Below are 23913 nucleotides of genomic sequence, written 5' to 3'. Positions count from 1 at the left end.
CTTGGAAAATCCCATGGACGGAGGAGCCTGTTAGGCTGCAATCCATGGGGTCGCTAAGAGTCGGACACGACTGAGCGACTTCACTTGCACTTTTCACTTTCATGCATTGGAGAAGGAAATGGCAAACCACTCCAGTGTTCTTGCCTGGAGAATCCCAGGGACGGGGGAGCCTGGTGAGCTGCCGTCTATGGGGTCGCACAGAGTCGGACACGGCTGAAGTGACTTAGCATAGCATAGCATAGAGTGTATCCAACAGCAAGGTTATTTTCAAAATGCTCTCTTTAATACACTGAGTTTTGCCTGATAGAGTTAAATCATTAATTCATCTAGAATTTTATGGTATATTTACCAGATTAAAATACATTATTTTAAAATATTTGAAAATGCAACATAAATTTCATAAGTTCTGTATTCCCTTTTTAAATTTAAATTCCCATAACTAGATCTAGATGACAGCTATTCAAGATAGGAAATGTAAAAGAACTGATGTCTAACTAGTTACTGGGGTGAGGCAGAGTGTTAAGGCCAAGTGTTAAGGTGACTCCCACACACTCAATTTGGGCTTGAGAACTGAGTGAATTGTGATGCCCTATATAAATATATGGGAGAAACAACAGAGTTTCTGACATGTTTAGCAAGAGATGTTTTTGGAATATCAAAGTAAAAATACCAACTGTGTTTGGACAGGACTAGAAGTCAGCGGAGAGATATGGACTACATGCAGAGACTTAGGTGATACTGGCAAGGAAGTGCTTTTTTTCCCAGGGAAAATATTTAGAATAAAAAAGAACATGGCAAGTGACTAGATCTTGTGCTAGAAGAGGTCACTGAGTGGATGTGAAAGTGAAAGTCATTCAGTCGTGTTCGACTCTTTGAGACCTCATGGACTATACAGTCCATGGAATTCTCCAGGCCAGAATACTGGAATGGGTAGCCTTTCCCTTCTTCAGGGGATCTTACCAACCCAGGGACGGAACCCAAGTTTCTCACATTGCAGGTGGATTCTTTACCAGCTGAGCCACCAGGGAAGTCCAAGAATACTGGAGTGGCTAGCCTACTCTTTCTCCTGGGGATCTTTCTGACCCAGGAATCCAACTGGGGTCTCCTGCATTGCAGGCGGATTCTTTACCAACTGAGTTATCAGGGATGAGTGGATGTGACTGCTGATTAATTCACAAGCTGAACCTTGGCAGTCAGAGGATTCTCACTCCCTTTTCAGTGGGGAGAGTTTAGGCATGGAGAAAAGTGGATCAATCACTAACATTTTCCTATGTTCTATCATTATGTTAATATTGTTTAGTCAACTGCTCCTCGGTCTTTTCGCTAAGATCAAGTGTAATATTGCTTTGTCAATAATAGATCCAAAACACAGGTTTAGAAGGTTTCCTGTATTTATTTTGGTTAATCTAAAGAGACTTCAATAAGACTTGGAAGGAAGAACAATCAGGTACTTTTAACATAAAAATGAAATACCTATAGGTTTATCCACACTAAAATTATCTTTTTCCCCATACACAACACATATTAATATTTCTTTGAATGCTAGATTAAAGTTTAAAAACTTACCCCTCAAAATAAGCATACATACAACTTCCTCTTACCTGCCGTAAAGTTCGTGCCACTATGCTTTCTAATACTGGTCCTCTATCTTCATGCAGTAAATGGACTTCATCAAGAATAAGGAGCTTTACAATTTGGGAAAGAGCTACGTCTCCAACACTCTTTCTTGTTACTACATCCCATTTTTCTGGTGTGGTCACAAGCATCTAAAACACAAGAAAAGATAAATTTAAAAGAGGAAAAAGATCATATATTACTTAAATTTTCACTGTCATTCAAAAAGAAATACAATTGACCACTTACATATAGATTAAATAAAAGGTGTTAAAGATACCCAAAATGATATCTGATTCCCTATACACAACAGTCACTTCTCTATAAGTTGTGATATTAAGCAGTTCTTTAAAACTCAGTGAAGGTAGTCTGTCAGTAAATTGTAAAGTGTACAAATTACACAAGCATATTTCAAATGTATCTTACAATGTAAAAAAAGAAAAACAAATGACACTATTCTTTAAACAAGTGTGTACTGATAATGGCTTTCATTTGAAAAGGGATAAAAACAAGTGAACAAAGCATTAAAATGAAATGAAAAGGATACCAGGAATCTACTCTAGGAATGGTCAGTCACCTGTTTATACTTCTCCAGATTTGGAGGAAACTTGACTACTGATACACAGTTTTAAAAAACTACTCCCTTTAAAAAAAAATAAAAAAACTACCCCCTTTAATATCAACCAGTATATGCAGCTCTTTATTCTAAAAAACAATACATATACTACAGCATAACCTGCACATAATAGCAATAAAAACAATGAGTCACCGGAGATCCACAGTACCTAGAGCAGAAAGCGAGCCCAGGGTATTTATGTTAAGTTCTTAGAAGAGACCATTTGAAGTGAGCTGTGATTATAAATCTATTTGCTTTCTACATATTGAATTGCTTTTGTCCTCTAAAAGCATACTATGGCAGAGAAAAAGACAAGTGTAATAAACCTCCTACTATGGTAACATTACACTAGTATATATTTAACATGTGAGGTAACAAGTCAAAAACTGAAGTTTCTCTTAGCCAGTATATCAGATTATAGAGCCTGATGATAATCAAAATTCAACTATTTCGTGAAGAAGTTAAATGAGATGGGAGTCACATTGTTCAACATTTTTGTTGTGCTATTACTCTCATGTCTGTTTTGAAGTTGCTTACGGGAATGGTAATCTTATTTTCTTAGACTGCAAATCACATACACTTCTTAATAAATGCATAATCCAAGTTTGTCAGTATAATCTGTTGCATTATTAGAGATATCATGATCACTTTGAAATAAACTGTATCAACCACAAAATTTAGCATCTGTATTTCAATATAACATTAATTGGCAAACTATAATGAAACAGATTAAGGCATTCATATCTAAGGTGCAAAATACTATGAATCTGAAGCTACTTGGTTAATCTGCTAAAGTTAAATGGTAATATTGAAGCCACATCAAATGTTACACTGAAAAAAATGTCTACTAGAATTAAGTATAAACAGATGTATAATGAATTTTAAGATCTAAAATGGTTTGAAACATTCACTATGCATTAATTAACATCTTTTATATTCCAATAATTTAAACATAACTTCTACTTTGAAAAATGACAATTTAAAACAATCCAAGATATATCATACAAATATGCTCAGGGATCACTCACTAACAACTCTTTTACTGAAAATCCTAAAAAACATGCCCATGTGTTTTCAAAAGCAACAATTCTCCTAAATTATAAATTCACGTTACATTAAAATATAAAATAAGCTTACAATTAATAAATGTTAAGAAAGCTACAAAGTATACTACAAAGCTAATAATTTGGTAACAACTAAATTTTAAAATAAAAATTTTCAGATATAAGAAAACTATACTACCAAACATTAAAAATCCATTTTAGCATTTTGTTTTCTATACTTTCAGCACAGTGAGAAATGACTTCATTTATATTACCATTTCATTACTCTAATTCCCTGAACAAAAATGGCTAGAAAATAAAGTGTCACATTTGCTTAATGAATTGGAACTCATGCAAGACATTTCCATCTGCTCCTGTATTAGGGCATGGGTTAACTGTCAATATTTTTACTGTCAACTCAAATTTCTCTCAATACATGTACTTTATTCCTTTTGGAGTGTAAAAATCATTATTCCAAACTGTTTCAATTTTAGCCTAACCACTGGTAAAATGGAATAGTTGAGATGCTACAACCACTATTGTGTCAACAATTTGGTATATTCAATTTAAAATGCTCCATCCATTTGACAGCTAAACAAAAAGACCTAAGACTTGCTAGAACTGCTTCATCTGGTAACTAACATAAACATAATCTTTTGCCTTTTAAAACATTGTGACCTAGGGGAAATCACTTTCTCTCTCCTTCCCTTTTTGTTTACTGCATTATTTCTGACATGTAACATATACAGACTTAAGGTGCACAATGTGATGATTTGATACACATACATATTGTAAAACCATTACCACAATGAGGTTAATTAACACTTTCTTCCCCTCACTTCATATTACTTTCGTGTTTGAGTGTGTGTGTACATGTGTGTGGTGATAATATTTAAGATCTGCTCTCTTAATAACTTTCAAGGATATAACACAGGAATGTTAATTATGCTCACTGCACTGTACATCAGATCCCCAGAACACATTCATCTTATATCTAGAAGTTTGTACACTTTGACCAACATTTTCCCATTTCCCTTATCCCTAAGTTCCTGGTAACCAACACTGTACTCTCTGTTTCTTTCTTGAGTTTGGCTTTTCTTCCCCCATACATAAGTGAGAACATAACAGTATTTGTCTTTTCTTTTCTGACCTATTTCACTTAGCATAATAACCTCAAGGTCCATTCCTATTGTGGGAAAAGGCTGAATTTCCATTTTTTATGGCTGAATAATATTCTATTCTACATATATGCCACATTTTTTTTGTCCATTCATTTCTTGAGGAACACTTAGGGTTGTCTCCATATCTTAGCTATTGTGAATAAATGTGAAAAGAACATCAGAGAGCAATCTCTCTTCAAGGTAATGATTTCAATTCCTTCTGATATATACCCATAAGTAGAACGGCTGCATGATATGGTAGTTCTATTTTTAACTTTTTAGGAGACCTTCAAAGTGTTTCCATAGTGGCAGTACACGTTTACATTCCCAGTTTACAACAGCAACTTACAATAGTGCACAAAAGATCCCTTTTCTCCACATCCTCGCCCATATTTGTCCTCTCTTGTCTTATTTGATAACAAGTCAATCTAACAGCTGTAAGGGGATATCTCATTGTGATCATGACTTGCATTTCCCTGCTGATTGGTGAAGTTAAACATCTTTTACTGTACTGGGGGTCATTTGCATGCTTTCTTTGGAAAAAATGTCTATTCTAGTCCTCTGTCCATTTATTGTTGTTTTGTTTTTGGTTTGGCTTTTGTGTTATGTGTGTGTTTTGCTTTTGAGTTGTGTGGATATTAACTTCTTACCAGATAGATGGCTTGCTAATGTCTTCTCCTACAGGTAACCTTTTCATTCTGCTATTTCTTTTGCTGTGTGGAAGCTTATTTTCACTTTTGTTTCATGGGTTTTTGGTGTCATATCCAATAATCATTCCCAAGATCAATGTCAAAGAGCTTTTTTTCTCTGTTTTCTTGAAGTAGTAGTTTTACCATTTCAGGTCTTACATGTAAGTCTTTAATCCATTTTTGTGTTAAGTTGCTTCAATCGTGTCCCACTCTTTGCGACCCTATAGACTGTAGCCCACCAAGCTTCTTTGTCCTTGGGATTCTCCAGGCAAGAAAACTGCAGTGGGTTGCCATGCCCTCCTCCAAAGGATCTTCCCAACCCAGGGATCTTCCCAACCCAGGGATCAAACCCTCTTCTCTTATGTCTCTTGCATTGGCAGGCAGTTTCTTTACCACTAGTGCCACCTGGGAAGCCCCTTAATTTTTTGTAAGCAATATAAAATAGGTGGCTATTTTCATTCCTCTGTATATTGTTATCCACTTTTCCCCATGCTAAGTCACTTCAGTCGTGTCCGACTCTGTGTGACCCCAGAGATGGCAGCACACCAGGCTCCCCCATCCCTGGGATTCTCCAGGCAGGAACACTGGAGTGGGTTGCCATTTCCTTCTCCAATGCATGAAAGTGAAAAGAGAAAGTGAAGTCGCTCAGTCGTGTCCGACTCCTAGCGACCCCATGGACTGCAGCCCACCAGGCTCCTCCATCCATGGGATTTTCCAGGCAAGTGTACTGGAGTGGGGTGCCATTGCCTTCTCTGACTTCTCCCCATACAGTTTACCAAAGATATCATTCTTTCCCAATTGTTTTCAGCTCAACTGTCAAATATTAGTTGATGGTATACGTGTGAGTTAATTTCTAGTCTCTCTTCTGTTCCATTGGTCTATGTGTCTATTTTTCTGCCAGTGCCATACTTTTTGATTACTATAGTTTTGTAGTATAGCTTAAAATTAGGAAGTGTGATACCTCAGCTTTGTCCATTCGCAGGATTGCTTTGACTCTTTGGGTCTTTTGTGCTTACATACTAACTTTAAAATGCATTTTTTTATATCTGTGAAAAATTATAATGGAATTTTGATAGGGGTGCATTGAATCCACATTAACAAATTGAAAAATAAAAACCATATGATTATCTCAATAGATGCAGAGAAAGCCTTTGACAAAATTCAACATCCATTTATGATAAAAACTCTCCAGAAAGCAGGAATAGAAGGAACATACCTCAACATAATAAAAGCTATATATGACAAACCCACAGCAAACATTATCCTCAATGGTGAAAAATTGAAAGCATTTCCTCTAAAGTCAGGAACAAGACAAGGGTGCCCACTTTCACCATTACTATTCAACACAGTTTTGGAAGTTTTGGCCACAGCAATCAGAGTAGAAAAAGAAATAAAAGGAATCCAAATTGGAAAAGAAGAAGTAAAACTCTCACTATTTGCAGATGACATGATCCTCTACATAGAAAACCCTAAAGACTCCACCAGAAAATTACTAGAACTAATCAATGACTATAGTAAAGTTGCAGGATATAAAATCAACACACAGAAATCCCTTGCATTCCTATACACTAATAATGAGAAAACAGAAAGAGAAATTAAGGAAACAATTCCATTCACCATTGCAACGGAAAGAATAAAATACTTAGGAATATATTTACCTAAAGAAACTAAAGACCTATATATAGAAAACTATAAAACACTGGTGAAAGAAATCAAAGAGGACACTAACAGATGGAGAAATATACCATGTTCATGGATTGGAAGAATCAATATAGTGAAAATGAGTATACTACCCAAAGCAATTTATAGATTCAATGCAATCCCCATCAAGCTACCAACGGTATTCTTCACAGAGCTAGAACAAATAATTTCCCAATTGGTATGGAAATACAAAAAACCTCGAATAGCCAAAGTGATCTTGAGAAAGAAGAATGGAACTGGAGGAATCAACCTACCTGACTTCAGGCTCTACTACAAAGCCACAGTTATCAAGACAGTATGGTACTGGCACAAAGACAGAAATATAGATCAATGGAACAAAATAGAAAGCCCAGAGATAAATCCACGCACATATGGACACCTTATCTTTGACAAAGGAGGCAAGAAGATACAATGGATTAAAGACAATCTCTTTAACAAGTGGTGCTGGGAAATCTGGTCAACCACTTGTAAAAGAATGAAACTAGAACACTTTCTAATACCATACACAAAAATAATTCTTTAAATATATGACAGACATGAGCTATCTTTCCATTTATTTATTCCATTTATTTCCATTTATTTTTCAATTTCTTTCCTCAGTGTTTTACAGTTTTTTGGTGTATAGATCTTTCATTTCCTTGGTTAAATTTATTTCTAAGCATTACATTTTTTTTGATGCTCTTGTGTACAGGATTATTTCTTTCTTTTTCTGATAGTTTGTTGTTAGTGTATAGAAATGCAATTGCTTTCTGCATGTTGATTTTGTATTCTGCAAGTTTACTGAAGTTGTTTCTTAGTTGCAGAAGTTTTTTCCTGGAGTCTTTAGGGTTTCCTATATATAAAATCATATGTGCATTGACCATATTACTTCTTCTTTTCTGATTCAGAAGACCTTCTTTTTCTTGCTTAACTATTCAGGCTAGGACTTCCAGTACTATGTTGAACAGGACTAGTGAGAATCTGCACCCTTGTCCTGATCTTAGCAAAGAAAGATCAACCTTAGGAAAGTTTTCATCCTTTCACTGTTGAGTATGATGTTAATTATAGGTTTGTTATATATGGACTTCATTATGCTGAAGACAATTCCTTCTATACACAATTTGTGGGGAGTTTTTAATCATAAAAGGATGTTGAATATTGCAGGAAAAAGTTTTAAAATGAAAGACATAAAATACCACATGTTTAGAGAGCATGTGGAAGAACTAGAACTCTCATGAAACAATGGTGGAAATGAAAACTCACACAACCATTTTGAAAAGCTGTTTGGGTATTACCTACTAGAGAGGAACATATGTAAGCCTTGTGACCAGCAATTCCATTCCTAGTGAATTATGCACTGAACAGAAATGCACACGTACTTGTACCTAAAGATGTATATTAGAATTTTCATAGCTATACTATTTATAATACTTCAAAATTGGAAGCCAAATTTCCATCAACAATAATACGGATAAATAACTTATAACAGTTATACAATGAAACAATTACACAAAACAACAAAAATGAGTAAACTACTGCTATATGCAATAATACGGTAAAAATCTGAAAATCTTGTTAGTCAAAGAATCCAGTTATACAGTACAAAACTTCATGGATAGGAAGTTTTGAAACAGGTGAAACTAACATAAGGTGTGAAAAGCTAGGAGTCATCTCTGAAGAGGAAGAAAGACACAGCAAATGGGAGAGAAATGAGGAAAGATTCCAAAGTGTGGTAAAACTATTTTGATCACTGTGGTGCCTATATCAGTGTATTCAGTTTAGGAAAATTTATCAAGCTGTTCACTTAACAATTTCTGCACTATTATTCTGAGTATATATTTTACTCAGTAACAGTAAGCTGTGCACATACATGCTATTATACTTACAAATAATTTACAATTAAAAACAAAAATTAAATGGCAAGAAGGGATATCTGAACTGAACAAGCGAAAGGTAAGTCAGAGTTTGCTAGATAAAGAAAAAAAATATTGCATGCTACAAAGAAAAATAAGCAAAATTTGTTCTTCGTGCTTCTAATATGCATTAGTCACGTATCATCTCTTGTATAATCTTTCTATGCACACCACAAGCATTCTGAGGAAGGAATCAAATATAAAACGTTTTACATAGAAGTCCAAGTTCTTCAACCTACTGATTGGATTTCTTTTTCATACAAATGATAATTTCTAAATTTATGTCAATTTCCTGACCACTTATCAATCTTCTCCTCAACCAGAGACCTCTATAAGCACTAAAAGCAAAGAAATAAGAAAGTTTTGGCATATTTATAAATGTTTTTTAACATTATACTTTTTGAACGAAGTTTTTGAATGAAGAAGGAAATTAGACACCTATTTTAGAATTCATAATTCCCATATTTCCTTAATGTTATTGTTGTTGATATCTATTTAAAAATAAGATTTATTCTTATTTTTCAATATTCATGTTTTCCATACATAGACCAGTCCATAAAATTTTCTAATTCCAACAAATTAATTCATTATACAAAAAAACAGTCTTGAAATTATATCACTAATAGCAATATATATCCAGCTTAAGACAGAATGTTTGTGATGTCTAAATACAGTTTTATGCTTAACAAATCCTGTTATATCTATTTAAAGCTATACAAGTCACACTGATATCCTACTGAATTTTAAACATTTTTAAAAAACATTTTGACTGTTGGAGCAGTATTTTTCCTGGAGGCAGATGGCTATAAATTAAAACTAGATTTAAAATGTTAAGTCAAAGGAATATAACAAATTTTAAAAATGAAAGTATGCTTTCTTACCTTTACAATACTTAAAATAAATTTTGAAATTTTTGGTACTTAAGACTATAGAAAAAAATTTTAATTGTTTAAACTCATTACATTAGATTTTAAAAAACAGAATGGTAAAATATTAAAATATAGTCATTAAAATCTAAGAGTATCTCACTATACTTCATCAGATCTCAAGAGCTATTACTGAGTTTGAGCTATATCATCATTTCATGTGTCACTAGGAAGTTAAAAAAAACACCACCACCAAATACATTTTTCTAATGTCTTATAATTGATGAGATACTGTACATTTAGTTGAAAATGTTGGGGATCTATTAACTATGCTAAAGAACAATATTCAAGAATGTGTGCTCAATACATTTTCTGTGTGAAAACAGTCAGCCTGGAGCTGTTACAAATCACATTTTAATGCTATAGACTTAGACCATGCAACTGTTTGCAGGATTTAGGAAATCTATCTTCCTTTTTAAAATACATAATCACATACTTACTCAACCAACAAGCCTATAAATTATATGAATGTTTTAATTTAAGGATAAGATCTAAAATGTCACACGGTTTAAATTCTGTAAAAACACATATAATTACAGTTATACTAAACTCTGCTTTACAAATGTCAGTTCTGATTGATGGCAACAACCCCCGTAATGGAACCTGACAGCCCACAGATTATACCTGCCACTTGGGACACTACAACAAATCAGTTTTTTCCAACTACTTCCTTTTCTACCTTTTTTTATGCTCCCTCCTCTCCCACCAATTCACACGCCTGAGTGCACATGCACACATGTAAAGCCTAAAGTATTCTGAAGTATCTAGCTATATACTTATATCCAGGATCACAGCTTTCCATTATAAAATGAAAATATAAAAGTTAACTGGAGAATCTTCATCTACAAAAGTATCCTTATGCATATTTTTGTTGAAAGTACAGATATGGCCAGGCTAAAGCATAAGGAATATAATCTGAAATATATCTTGGCATCTTGATGTTAAAAAAAATCTGTACGATACTATTTTTAGTTAAAAGCTCAAAGGTAAACATTTAATAAATAAAGAAACAAAGTATAATTCAATAAGAAATCCTAATACTTGCAAAGGAACAGAGCATGGATTTCTGGAGTAAGGGAGACAAGGCTCCTATAATATATAACTCAAAATTAAACATATAAGAAAAATACTTTCTAGATTGCATGTGTTTATAACTGGAGCAGAATTATATTTGCCGTTCTTTTTCTCGATTTAAAACACTTTCCAACAATCTCAAAACATATATACTGAACTATAGCCTCATCACCGAAATCAGATTGATTATATTCTTTGCAGCCAAAGATGGAGAAGCTCTATACAGTCAACAAAAACAAGACCAGGAGCTGACTGTGGCTCAGATCATGAACTCCTTATTGCCAAATTCAGACTGAAATTGAAGAAAGTAGGGAAAAACCACTAGACCATTCAGGTATGACCTAAATCAAATCCCTTATGATTATACAGTGGAAGTGAGAAATATAAGGGACTAGATCTGATAGATAGAGTGCCTGATGAACTATGGACTGAGGTTTGTGACATTGTACAGGAGATAGGGATCAAGACCATCTCCATGGAAAAGAAATGCAAAAAAAGTAAAATGGCTATCTGGGGAGGCCTTACAAATAGCTGTGAAAAGAAGAGAAGCGAAAAGCAAAAGAGAAAAGGAAAGATATAAGCATCTGAATGCAGAGTTCCAAAGAATAGCAAGAAGAGATAAGAAAGCCTTCCTCAGCGATCAATGCAAAGAAATAGAGGAAAACAACAGAATGGGAAAGACTAGACATTTCTTAAAGAAAATTAGAGACACCAAGCGAACATTTCATGCAAAGATGGGCTCAATAAAGGACAGAAATGGTATGGACCTAACAGAAGCAGAAGATATTAAGAAAAGGTGGTAAGAATACACAGAAGAACTGTACAAAAAAGATCTTCACGACCCAGATAATCACGATGGTGTGATCACTGACCTAGAGCCAGACATCCTGGAATGTGAAGGCAAGTGGTCCTCAGGAAGCATCACTATGAACTAAGCTAGTGGAGGTGATGGAATTCCAGTGGAGCTATTTCAAATTCTGAAAGATGATGCTGTGAAAGTGCTGCACTCAATATGCCAGCAAATTTGGAACACTCAGCAGTGGCCACAGGACTGGAAAAGGTCAGTTTTCATTCCAATCCTAAAGAAAGGCAATGCCAAAGAATGCTCAAACTACCATACAATTACACTCATCTCACATGCTAGTAAAGTTATGCTCAACATTCTCCAAGCCAGGCTTCAGCAATACATGAACAGTGAACTTCCAGATTTTCAAGCTGGTTTTAGAAAAGGCAGAGGAACCAGAGACCATATTGCCAACATCTGCTGGATCATCAAAAAAGCAAGAGAGTTCCAGAAAAACATCTATTTCTGCTTTATTGACTATGCCAAAGCCTTTGACTGTGTGGATCACAATAAACTGTGGAACATTCTTCAAGAGATGGGAATACCAGACCACCTGATCTGCCTCTTGAGAAATTTGTATGCAGGTCAGGACGCAACAGTTAGAACTGGACATGGAACAACAGACTGGTTCCAAATAAGAAAAGGAGTACATCAAGGCTGTATATTGTCACCCTGCTTATTTAACTTCTATGCAGAGTACATCATGAGAAATGCTGGGCTGGAAGAAGCACAAGCTGGAATCAAGATTGCCAGAAGTATCAATAACATCAGATATGCAGATGACACCACCCTTATGGCAGATAGTGAAGAGGACCTAAAAAGCCTCTTGATGAAGGTGAAAGTGGAGAGTGAAAAAGTTGGCTTAAAACTCAACAGTCAGAAAATGAAGATCATGGCATGTGGTCCCATCACTTCATAGCAAATAGATGGGGAAACAGTGGAAACAGTGTCAGACTTTATTTTTCTGGGTTCCAAAATCACTGCAGATGGTGACTGCAGCCATGAAATTAAAAGACGCTTACTCCTTGGAAGAAAAGTTATGACGAACCTAGATAGCATATTCAAAAGCAGAGACATTACTTTGCCAACAAACGTCCGTCTAGTCAAGGCTATGGTTTTTCCAATGGTCATGTATGGATGTGAGAGTTGGACTGTGAAGAAAGCTGAGAGTCGCAGAATTGATGCTTTTGAAGTGTGGTGTTGGAGAAGACTCTTGAGAGTCCCTTGGACCGCAAGGAGATCCAGCCAGTCCATTCTGAAGGAGATCAGCCCTGGGATTTCTTTGGAAGGAATGATGCTAAAGCTGAAACTCCAGTACTTTGGCCACCTCATGCGAACAGTTGACTCACTGGAAAAGACTGTGATGCTGGGAGGGATTGAGGGCAGGAGGAGAAGGGGATGACAGAGGATGAGATGGCTGGATGGCATCACTGACTCGATGGACGTGAGTCTGAGTAAACTCGGGAGTTGGTGATAGACAGGGAGGCCTGGCGTGCTGCGATTCATGGGGTCGCAAAGAGTCGGACACGACTGAGCGACTGAACTGAACTGATAGCCTCACCAACATAAGTATGTAAAGAATATAGTGCTTGATTATCCTAAAACTTAATTATACATAAAGAAAAATGCAAAAATTGGTTTATACTGCAATATGTAAAAGTCATGAAGACCTAAGATCTTCTCATTCTAACTGGCTGTCCACAATACCCTAGGATTTAGTTTAGTTCCATTAAAGTCTCAAAGAGCAGGGGTCTGATATAACTTACAATGATTCCTATTCTGCTCACTCATAAAAGGTATTTCTTGAATATGACTAATTTGCAGAGAAGAAAATGGCAACCTAAGCCAATCTTCTTGCCTAGGAAATCTCATGGACAGAGGAGCCTGATGGGCTACTCCATGGATTCACAATAGAATCTGACATGACTTAGCAACTAAACAACACAACAATTGACTAATTTGCAGTGGAAACCTGTCCTGTTGTGAATCTTGTCCTGTACAATGAGGATATGACTCATACTGAATGAGTTTCCTCGGTTTATTATAAAGTAGTTTTTTTTTTTTCCTCCCAAATCAAACAGGTATATGTGCCCTTTGAAAGTGGGAGAAACATCCTGTCTCATATGACTCTGAATATTTGATAGTTTGATAGTCATTACCTCTTTCCTAACACCTGTGAAGAGCTCAGACTGAGGATCAGTTTCTTACTAAAGTGAAATATTTTAAAATATCATATTGTAGTATCAAACGTAAAACCTCAAATGTGTTGAGCTAAAAAACAAAATGTATTCTGCAGCTCTTCATAAAAATGCTAATACGAAAATAATACCAATTTCATCTCTTCAAACTAACTCTAAACATTCAGTACTAAGAGGTTTTACTAATTCAAGAATAATTAATCAAATGTTCGGAGTACGTTATTTCAGAAAGAAGAGACACTTGAAGACAAGATTCTAAAATCTTAAGAGGAAATTATGGCAGGACATAAGCTGATGAAAATGACCGCAATTAAGGAAATTAGTTGTTTTTATTGTTAATCTACTTCCTTTATTTGGATTCTTGTTTCTTTTTTTTTTAAGGCAGGACATGTGTACTATTTAATTATAATGTATGGTTATCCAAAGGAGAATTTCTTAATAAAACTTTGTGATTAACTCACTCAACTCAATGTCTTCTGATATTTTTCTATGGTTAAGAACACAAAGATAAAAGGCAAGAAATTCAGAAGCTTGTACTTCAAGGTGAAAACACAGCAAAGAAGTGAAAGCTGGTCTAAATTCTCTCTCATACAAGGCTATGAAATGCAAATGTCGCCTAAAAAGGGGCAGTTAACCTTGTTCAAGAAACTGCCACTGAATCCGCCCACAACCACACATGTATAAATTACACATACAGCTCCAATACAACTACAGTGCAGAACAGAGTGAAATTATACATTTTTCTGCATTTCCCCTCCATTTCCTAACATTTCCTACAATCGAATTAACTTACAGCACAGAAAAAGATCAAACAAAATTACTTGCTATTGGTGTTGAAGTGGTTTAACAGAAACTCATATTCAATAAAAACAAGGCTTAAGAAAGTGATAAAGAAGGACAAAAGCAAATATACCCAAAGAATTAGCTAATATATTATATGTGATTAAGCATAAAACCTGGCTGTAAGTTTTCTTAACACCAAATTGAAAAAAAAATAAAAAACAACTGGGAGTTAGATTAGTAAAGGTGGGGGGGCACAGGAATTTCTAGCATTCATCTCCTCCCCTCAGAAACATTAAACATTAATTGGAAGAATTATGTGCATACAAACACTGCTTCGCAAAAACCAAGGATTCCAGGTAAGAGATTACCACATGTGGGTGAAGCACAGAAATAAGACACAGTGAGGAGGGTAGGAAAGATACATTCACATTAGCCCCATGACGTCTTCTAAGCCCAGGAAACCCAGCACAGAAAGAAATATCTTTCCAGTTGGAGAAGAAAGTAAAACGAAGTACCTAACTGCAGGCCCCAACATCAGGCCAACCCCAAGGCTGTAGGGCCTCCCAACCTAGGTCCCCAGCTTACGGCCAGCTCCTACTAGCTCCAGCCACCCAAGGCAGGGCTGCTCCTGAAGCCTCAGGAAGCAGCCATGGTATACCTACCAGCAGGCTCCCGTGAACCCATACCTGGTAACTGAAAAGATGCTCAACATCACTAATCATCTTGCAATGCAAACAAAACCACAATGATCCTAATACCTCACACTTGTTAGGATGTCAATTACCAAAAAAGAATACCAGTGTGTGCAGTAGGAAAACACTCCCCAAGTGATTATGACATTGCAACTGAAGAAAATTTGGTTAAATCTTTCAAATTTCCAGGGCCCCAGGACTCCCACATTCATTCTCTATTCAGTAATTACACTGTTTTTCACTGTACTATACAGATTTCTTTTAAGCAAATCAGTCAACAAAAAAAGATTTTGCCACACTATGTGCAATGGCAGAGAGCTGAAATTACAGTGTAGTTCTGCCTGGCTGGGGCATTATCATTACCTTTACTAACTTAACATGGAGAAGCAGCTTTGTATTTTAATTTATATTTATTTGATTGTTAGTAATGTTTAACACCTTATTTATGAAACTGCATCTTTCCCTTGTGGTAAGAGTCTACTCTTATATATAGTATTTGGGTTTATATCATCAATTCACATAAATTTCAGCTTTTAATGGAGATATTAACCATAACTAGTGACTTTATTTTTCTGGGCTCCAAAATCACTGCAGATGGTGACTGCAGCCATGAAGTTAAAAGACGTTTACTCCTTGGAAGGAGAGTTATGACTAACCTAGATAGCATATTAAAAAGCAGAGACATTACTTTGTCAACTAAGGTCCGTCTAGTCAAGGCTATGGTTTTTCCAGTAGTCATGTATGGATGTGAGAGTTGGACTATAAAGAAAGCTGAGAGCAGAAGAATTAATGCTTTTGAACTGTGGTGTTGGAGAGGACTCTTGAGAGTCCCTTGAACTGCAAGGAGATCCAACCAGTCCATCCTAAAGGAGACCAGACCTGGGTGTTCATTGGAAGGACTGATGTTGAAGCTCAAACTCCAATAATTTGGCCACCTCATGCGAAGAGTTGACTCATTGGAAAAAACCCTGATGCTGGGAAAGATTGAGGGTGGGAGGAGAAGGGGACGAGGATGAAGGGGAGGAGAAGAGGATGAGATGGTTGGATGGCATCATCGACTTGATGGACATGGGTTTGGGTGGACTCTGGGAGTTTGTGATGGACAGGGAGGCCTGGCGTGCTGTGGTTCATGGGGTCACAAAGAGTCAGACATGACTGAGTGACTGAACTGAAATGAACTGAAGGTAGATCTGCACACATTGATATTAAGTGGAAAAGGGAAAATTATATACATTTTCTACAAACACATACACATGTGTACATAAATATATGACTCACTATTAAACTAAAACAAAATCACATATACATATATTTCTCTACATTCTCCAGCTCCTGAGTTGAAATGTTTAGGCAACTTTTTTTAAACCACAATACCCTAATACTATTTCCTTTTCAAAGGGTTCTGCAGCATCACTGTGCTCATATTTTCTCTATCAGTATCTAATACAGTATATTGCTTGCTTAAATATTTGTCTCTCTCAATAAACCTCAGGCACAGTCAAGTCAGGGCAGTGATCGCTATTGTATCTACAATGTCTTCAAGTGGTCTGTTGCCCTGTCCATACTCAAGGACTGCTGATGGATTATATATTTTTGCAGACAGTAATTACTCCACATATTAGTGGTAACAATTCTTGCCTAATAAGAAAGTAGGACAAATATTTCTGTATTTAATAGCAGGATTTATCCAACTTATGTTCTACTACATAGATACTTGAGTTTTAAAAAATTTACATTTAGGATACTGTCACATAATAAAGTTTGTGAATTAGCCAGAGAAATGCTCTCCTTAATTCGTTCATGTAAATGTACCAAATTGACAAATCGAAAAGCTTATACAAGAAAGAGTTCCATTTACTGAGTCCTGGGGAAAGACAGCGGCACTGGCACCCCTACCGCTCTCCCTGTGGCCTCAGGGGATGACACTCCAGGTTTCTCGTCTAGATACTACCTCAACTTAGGATGAATATGCTGAGGAAAGGTGGGATCTAGATGGCTCCTTATGTAGTAAGCTAAATAAGCTAAGTGGCCAGTATCCTCAACTTACCAGGAAGAACAGGATTGCATCTCAGAACATCCTCCAAAGAGGATTAAATATAACTTGAACATTTTGCAATCAGGACTTACAGGTTTTTATAATGTTTCCCTCCTGCCTCTCTTTCTCCACCCCACCCAAACCTGCCCCAGGCTTTTCCCATCAGAACAGGCCAGCTTTTCACTTCCTATGTCTCATAGGCAATAGCTAAGGACTCCAAACATTATTTCCTACTAGGCAAAGAAGGAGAGTGGATAGCCCTATTAACATAGATCAAAACCTATATTTCTATAAGCAAATTTATCAACATTCTAAGTATTCTTATAGCCATGTCTCATTTATCAATGCATTCTAATATACTGTGAATGCTTAATAAAAACACATTCCCTATCTTTCATTCATGCATTTATCAAATACTTATTGTGTCTCTACTACAAATCTTATAGTTTCTGCCATAAATTAAAAAAAGTACTGACATGTTATAGGGTTTTAAAGAAAAGTAAACAGCATAATACAATAAAACATTTAGAACAACGCCTGACACAAAATAGGGATCCATTATGTTTTCTAACATCACCGGTATCATCTTCTTCTTCCTATTGTAGTGAGCCAGGCATGATGCCATGAGCTATGCAATGGTGAAGAAAGATAAAGACAGATAGCCCTTGATCTCACAGTAGTGGAGGTTGTATGGCAATACACATTAGTCAAAAAGTCATAAAATACAAATTTTTACTTGTGATAAGCTACTGAGAATAAGTTCTGCAGTGTTACAACAAATTATAATAGGAAAATTTGACCTAACCAGAATCAGAAAAGCCTTAATTAAGAAAATGACATTTGACATAACATCTAGAGGATAAAAGGGAATTAATTAGGTGAAGGAGAAAAAAGAGAGTAATAAGCAGAAGCAGTTACAGGCATAAAGCATAGTGGGAGACAACATGGATGGGAGAGATTGAAGACAGGCAGTGTGTAGTGGAGCAAGGAGGATGAGAAGAATGGAGACTAGTGGAAATAAGACAGGCAGGGGCAGACTACTTGGCCATTTAGTCACTTTCAGTTGTATTCTTGTCACTCCTCACAGTAGCCTGGAAAAGTACGAGAGGCTTTTTCTTTTTTTTGCTATTGTTTTTCATACAACAGAGTTATGGGAATAGAAAAGGGAAGGAGTAAAACTGACCAGGTTGCTTTCCTGACTGTGGAGGAAGAATTGGAGGGGGCAGATTGGATGCTGATATTCAAGTTAGAATACTATAAAAGTAATCAAGGTGAAATATAATTGGAACCTCAAATGAGGAAGATGTCCTAGTGAAGATGGAGAGGACATGGACAAATCTAGGGAATACTTAGGAGATAAAACCAAAAATCAATAGGGAGGGGTGCTGGATTGACTATATTTACCTTATATTTAAATATAGGCTATATATAAGCTAAGTATAGTCAATGACTTTATCTAAATATATATATAATATAAAAAGATACGCTGCAGAAAATTCCTCTGTGTCAGATATTTTACTTCTCTTTACTAAACCCCTTATTCAGGATGCTGCTGCTGCTGCTGCTGCTGCTAAGTAGCTTCAGTCGTGTCCGACTCTGTGCGACCCCATAGACGGCAGCCCATCAGGCTCCCCCATCCCTGGGATTCTCCAGGCAAGAACACTGGAGTGGGTTGCCATTTCCTTCTCCAATGCATGAAAGTGAAAAGTGAAAGTGAAGTCGCTCAGTCGTGTCTGACTCTGCGCGACTCCATGGATTGCATCCCCCCAGCCTCCTCCGTCCATGGGATTTGCCAGGCAAGAGTACTGGAGTGGGTTGCCATTGCCTTCTACGTATTCAGGATGAGATAATCACAAATAAAACATTAAGAAATACTCAATACAGCTACAAGTTACCCTCTGACACTTGATTTGATAATATAATAGAAGAAAATTAAAGCTGGTTAACCTCTTTATCCCTCCTAGGTCATTAGCTGCCAACATTTATGTGTCAAACTCCTTTTTACAGATTCTACCCCCAATAACTGTAAGATTAAGTTATGAGGTTAAAAGGGGAAAAAAAATACTGATATAAAGGAATTCTAGAAGCTGATGCCTATTATTTATTGACAATAATTAACTTCCAAAAAATTTTAGTATGCTGCAGATTTCATTAGAGTCTTTGAGAACTAAAGAAACACATGTATGTTTACGGATCTGCAATTATGAAAGACTACAGAGATAATATGGAGAAGGCAATGGCACCCCACTCCAGTACTCTTGCCTGGAAAATCCCATGGATGGAGGAGCCTGGTAGGCTGCAGTCCATGGGTTCGCTAAGAGTCGGACATGACTGGGCGACTTCACTTTCACTTTTCACTTTCATGCTTTGGAGAAGGAAATGGCAACCCACTCCAGTGTTCTTGCCTGGAGAATCCCAGGGACGGGGGAGCCTGGTGGGCTGTCATCTCTGGGGTCGCACAGAGTCGGACATAACTGAAGCGAATTAGCAGCAGCGACAGAGATAATATACCCTTGACTATTTAATACGTATCATATAGCTGAGAAAGAGAGGTAATTTTTTCAAAATGAAACTAATATTTGTGGTTAGTGAGCTCCCATCTGACCATATAATGGTGGAAGGATTTTTCTGAAATTTAATAAGTAATCAAAATACTTGGGATGAACATCATAGTTCTCTTGATATTTCCTTTAATTTTTATGTCCCTGTTTATAGGAAACCCAGATTGCTTCTAAGCATGCTATGTATTGTATTATAATTTTACAATAGAAGACATTCTGATTTTTCACTTTAGGAAGAAGAAAATAATAAAATTTCTTTCGGTTTTTGATCTGAGTTTCAGTAAGTTAACACGATATACTTTACAAGCAGGGTTCTTTAATTTGAAAATAAACTTTTTAAGTACTTTGCTATTTTTACTCAACATCCATAGGAGTATAAAACAGTCACATAATTAAAAAAAGAAACTAAATGTTGATGGAAAACAATACAACTAAAAGAAAAAAAAACATGGACAGAACATAATCCTTACGCCTCTCCTCATTCCTCTAATACTATGAAACAAACTAATTTTTTTTTTTTTTGCAAAGGAATACTCATGGCAAAGTTGTTATTTTAAATTGTTCTCAGGGAAAGTAAAGATAGATTCCTGACTACTTTTAAATTATTCTCTAAGAAAAGCATCTCACATAATACATAATTTGTAATCACTACACAGACATTCATGTATCAAAAATTATAGCTCTCTTACTACCCTTTCCAACTCAAGTTTATTACAAAGAACAAAACAGTTTAAAACAGTAGTTTAAATCTAGAAATGGGCTTTTTTACTCAAAGCATTTTAATGTATTTTATGAGTAGCTATTAAACCTGGTAAAAGTAAAAATAATCAGTAACTAACACTAAGAACTCCAGGATGCTTCCAAGCAATTTATAGCTTACTTACTAATAAAAGAAATGACACATTCTTCAAAATGGAACTCTCATTACTTCTTAATGGCACGCCTTAGATGCAGGAAATAGCTATCCTGGCAAATAGTATTTACATTTCATCAAGGGATTTTGAAAGTGGTAGCCTTCTAGTTCAGTTATAAACACATGGCTAAGCCTTTTAAAACTAACTATTCTCTTAGAGATCAAAGCTTTCACATTTCAGGTTCTATTCCCATTTTCTGCTACGTCTCTTAATGAAAGGAGGTTTAAAAATTCATTGTGGTTATTAGTTATTCAATTATATAAATCAGAAATTCAAATTTAAAAAATAGAAAAAGAAAAATGTTTTTTGACTTATGAAAGACTGAAAATCATTACTGCCACCAAAAACACACTAATTATACTTGTGCAGTCACCTGAAAAATTAAGCTTAAGCAGTAAAGATTCACCTTCAAATTACAAAAGAATATTGTCTTTTATTCTGCTTCTGAAGTAATACTAAAAAAAAAAAAAAAAAATCCTCAAACCCAATAAAGGCAACTAGGGAAATAAGAAGCAACACTATAACAAATATAAATACCACAGTAATTTCTAAACTAAATCAATACATAGAATATTTAGATTTCTTCATTAAGACCCTGCATTTTTCAACTGATTTTAAACTATACTTAAATAGCTTAGTAAACAATGATTTTAAATGATTAGCTTTCTTCACTGATTTATGAAACAGATACACTGTTTTTAATGAGCTACATCAGTGATTTTATCCTTAGTTGTACATGGCAGAGGTTCATATCTATACAAAACCCATAAGTAGAACCAAATTCTTTTGCGCTGATAAAATTTTCATTCTGCCTCATTTTCACTTGCTCTTGGTTTTTTATTCCAGATTTTATCAAGCAGTTGAAATTTATGTTATTTTCTTTTTAGCTCTTCATACAAAATACAGCATTGGGTGGAAGATGGGGTGGGGAGGGATGGTGATTATTATAAGTAAGTTGTAAAACTATATTCTCCAAAGCAAAATACAATCAACATAGCAACATGACAATTCAATGTCTAGATCTGTAATATAAAAGGACATGGACTGGAAACTAAGCTGGTTTCTAGTATGACTAGATAACAATAAAAAAAGGATAACATAAAAAATAATTTTGCAATAATAAATTTTGAAACGATGAATTGATGAAAAAGCTATTTCTAGTTACTAATTTAAACATGTTACAATGTTAGTACTTTACAGGATTGTTCTGAAAACTGCAGTGTTTTTATTAAGCATTTACACCAATTTTTCAAAAACTGAAGGGGTTTTAATTTTCTATTATATATGCCTTTTTTTTTCAGTAGTCATGAATACTTTTTGGTTTTTTTAATAGGAAAAGTTTGAAAATACTGTAAACAAACATCCAAGCAAGAGTTAAATAAAACATAAAATACCTATACAGTGTTGTGTACTACTATGAGGAGAGGGTTCTGCAGGACCCTGGGGAGCTAGAAGCAAGGATTTCTCAACTGTACAATTGAGAATTGAATCAAAACGGGTTCAGAAACAGAAAAGACTGATGGTAAACACTGCCTTAAGCTGAGGCCCAGAGACTGAATTCTACAAAAGAGGAATGGCTAAGTGATGCTTGGCTTCTTTCTCAATTATCGCAAGACCCTTTTGCATTCTGGAACACTGTATGCTCCAGATCAAAAGAAAATGCATGTGCAGACATGTACACTGCCTCAGCTTCTGCCTCTGTATTAGCACAATGCTTCCTCTAAGCACTATACTGTCATTGTCCAGCAGAATTTTCTGTGATGGCATAATGTTCTACATCTGCTTTATCTTTTTTGTTTCATTTTTTTTATTGAAGGATAATTGCTTTACAGAATTTTGTTGTTTTCTGTCAAACCTCAAAATGAATTAGGCATAGATCTGGTAATGACTGATGACTACTGAGTAGCTGAAATAAGCCTAGTACAAATGAAGGAAAAAGCTTTAAATTTTATTAAATTTTCATATAAATAGTCACATATGGTAACTGACTACTGTACTGAACTACAGTGCTCTCTATATTCCCAGTTTAATTAATCAGGAACACACAGCAGGTTTGTGTGTGTGGTCCTCTTTCAACAATCAGTAATCTGCTTTGTTCAGTTAGTTAATATCATTAAAATTGTCATAGACATATATACCTATTGACAAGGATGGTGAGCTGTTTGAGGTACCTTGTTAAATAATTAAAAAAGGCACAATACAAAGCAGCTTGCTTGTATGGTTTTATTAAAAGACAGCTATTGCTTATTAAGAACTTTATACTGATAAGCACAGTTCTAAACACTTCACATGTAGGAAATCAATTAACTTCTACTTATCACTATGCCATACTGCCATTCATTAAATACATGAATATATTTTGGCACAAAAACGAGAAATAGAAAGTATACACTCACAACAACTGACAATTGGACATGCTGTTTCTGTTTGCCTATTGTAAAGTTTTTCTGAAATGAAAGAATATGCTTTGAAAAGAGGAACAAAAATTCAAGGTATTAAAAAGAATTAAATACTTGAAAAAGATCTGTAATCCTAAGGTGTTGTGGATAATCTTTCCCTACTTTTCAAAATATTTCTAATCTCTTTAGTCACTTTAGCTTCTACTGCCATTAAGCAATGTTTTTAGGAGGTTCAAGTTCTGCAAAACAATTAAAAATAAATAGCCATAATTCCCCAATTCACACTTTTATAACACATTCTCTCTCTACAGTTACTTGGCAAAATTTCACAGTAATAAATGGAGAAATGTTATCAAAATCAACCACAATATATAGAATTTATATGGAAAAGAGAAGACCTGGAATAATCAGACAACTGAAAAAGAACAAAGTTGGAGAACTTATACTACCTGATTTCAGGACATACAGTATATATAGTGTAGCAATCAAGACAGTGTAGTACTGGCATAAAGATAAACATATAAATCAATGAAATAGAACAGAATTCAGAAATAGAGCCATATATATAGTGAATTTAGTTTTTAGTAATACTGCCATGGTAATTCAAAGGTGAAAAAATAACCTTTTCAACATGATGTCAGAACAACAGATATACTGAAAAAAGAAAAAAAGAACCTCAACCTGAACTTCTTACACAAAAATTAACTCAAAATAGATCGCAGCCTAAAACCAAAAATTGAAACTATAAAATTTCTAGAGAAAGTTATAAAAT

General features: G+C 35.3%; 1 protein-coding gene across 6 annotated transcripts in view; it reads right to left on the bottom strand.

Moving 5' to 3' along the window:
• Positions 1–23913, bottom strand: part of ASCC3 (activating signal cointegrator 1 complex subunit 3) — a 351170-nt gene that overhangs the window by 219881 nt on the left and 107376 nt on the right. For all 6 annotated transcript variants that reach the window (XM_055535388.1, XM_055535387.1, XM_055535391.1 and 3 more), the window contains one exon: positions 1602–1766. In XM_055535388.1, coding sequence (XP_055391363.1) covers positions 1602–1766 — 165 coding nt within the window. The remainder of the gene's footprint in view (positions 1–1601; positions 1767–23913) is intronic.

The sequence above is a fragment of the Bubalus kerabau genome, chromosome 9 (assembly GCF_029407905.1).
Source record: "Bubalus kerabau isolate K-KA32 ecotype Philippines breed swamp buffalo chromosome 9, PCC_UOA_SB_1v2, whole genome shotgun sequence".
In the NCBI taxonomy this organism is placed as follows: Eukaryota; Metazoa; Chordata; class Mammalia; order Artiodactyla; family Bovidae; genus Bubalus; species Bubalus kerabau.
The sequence above is the reverse complement of the archived record's forward strand: the minus strand, read 5'-3'. Positions and strand labels throughout refer to the sequence as shown.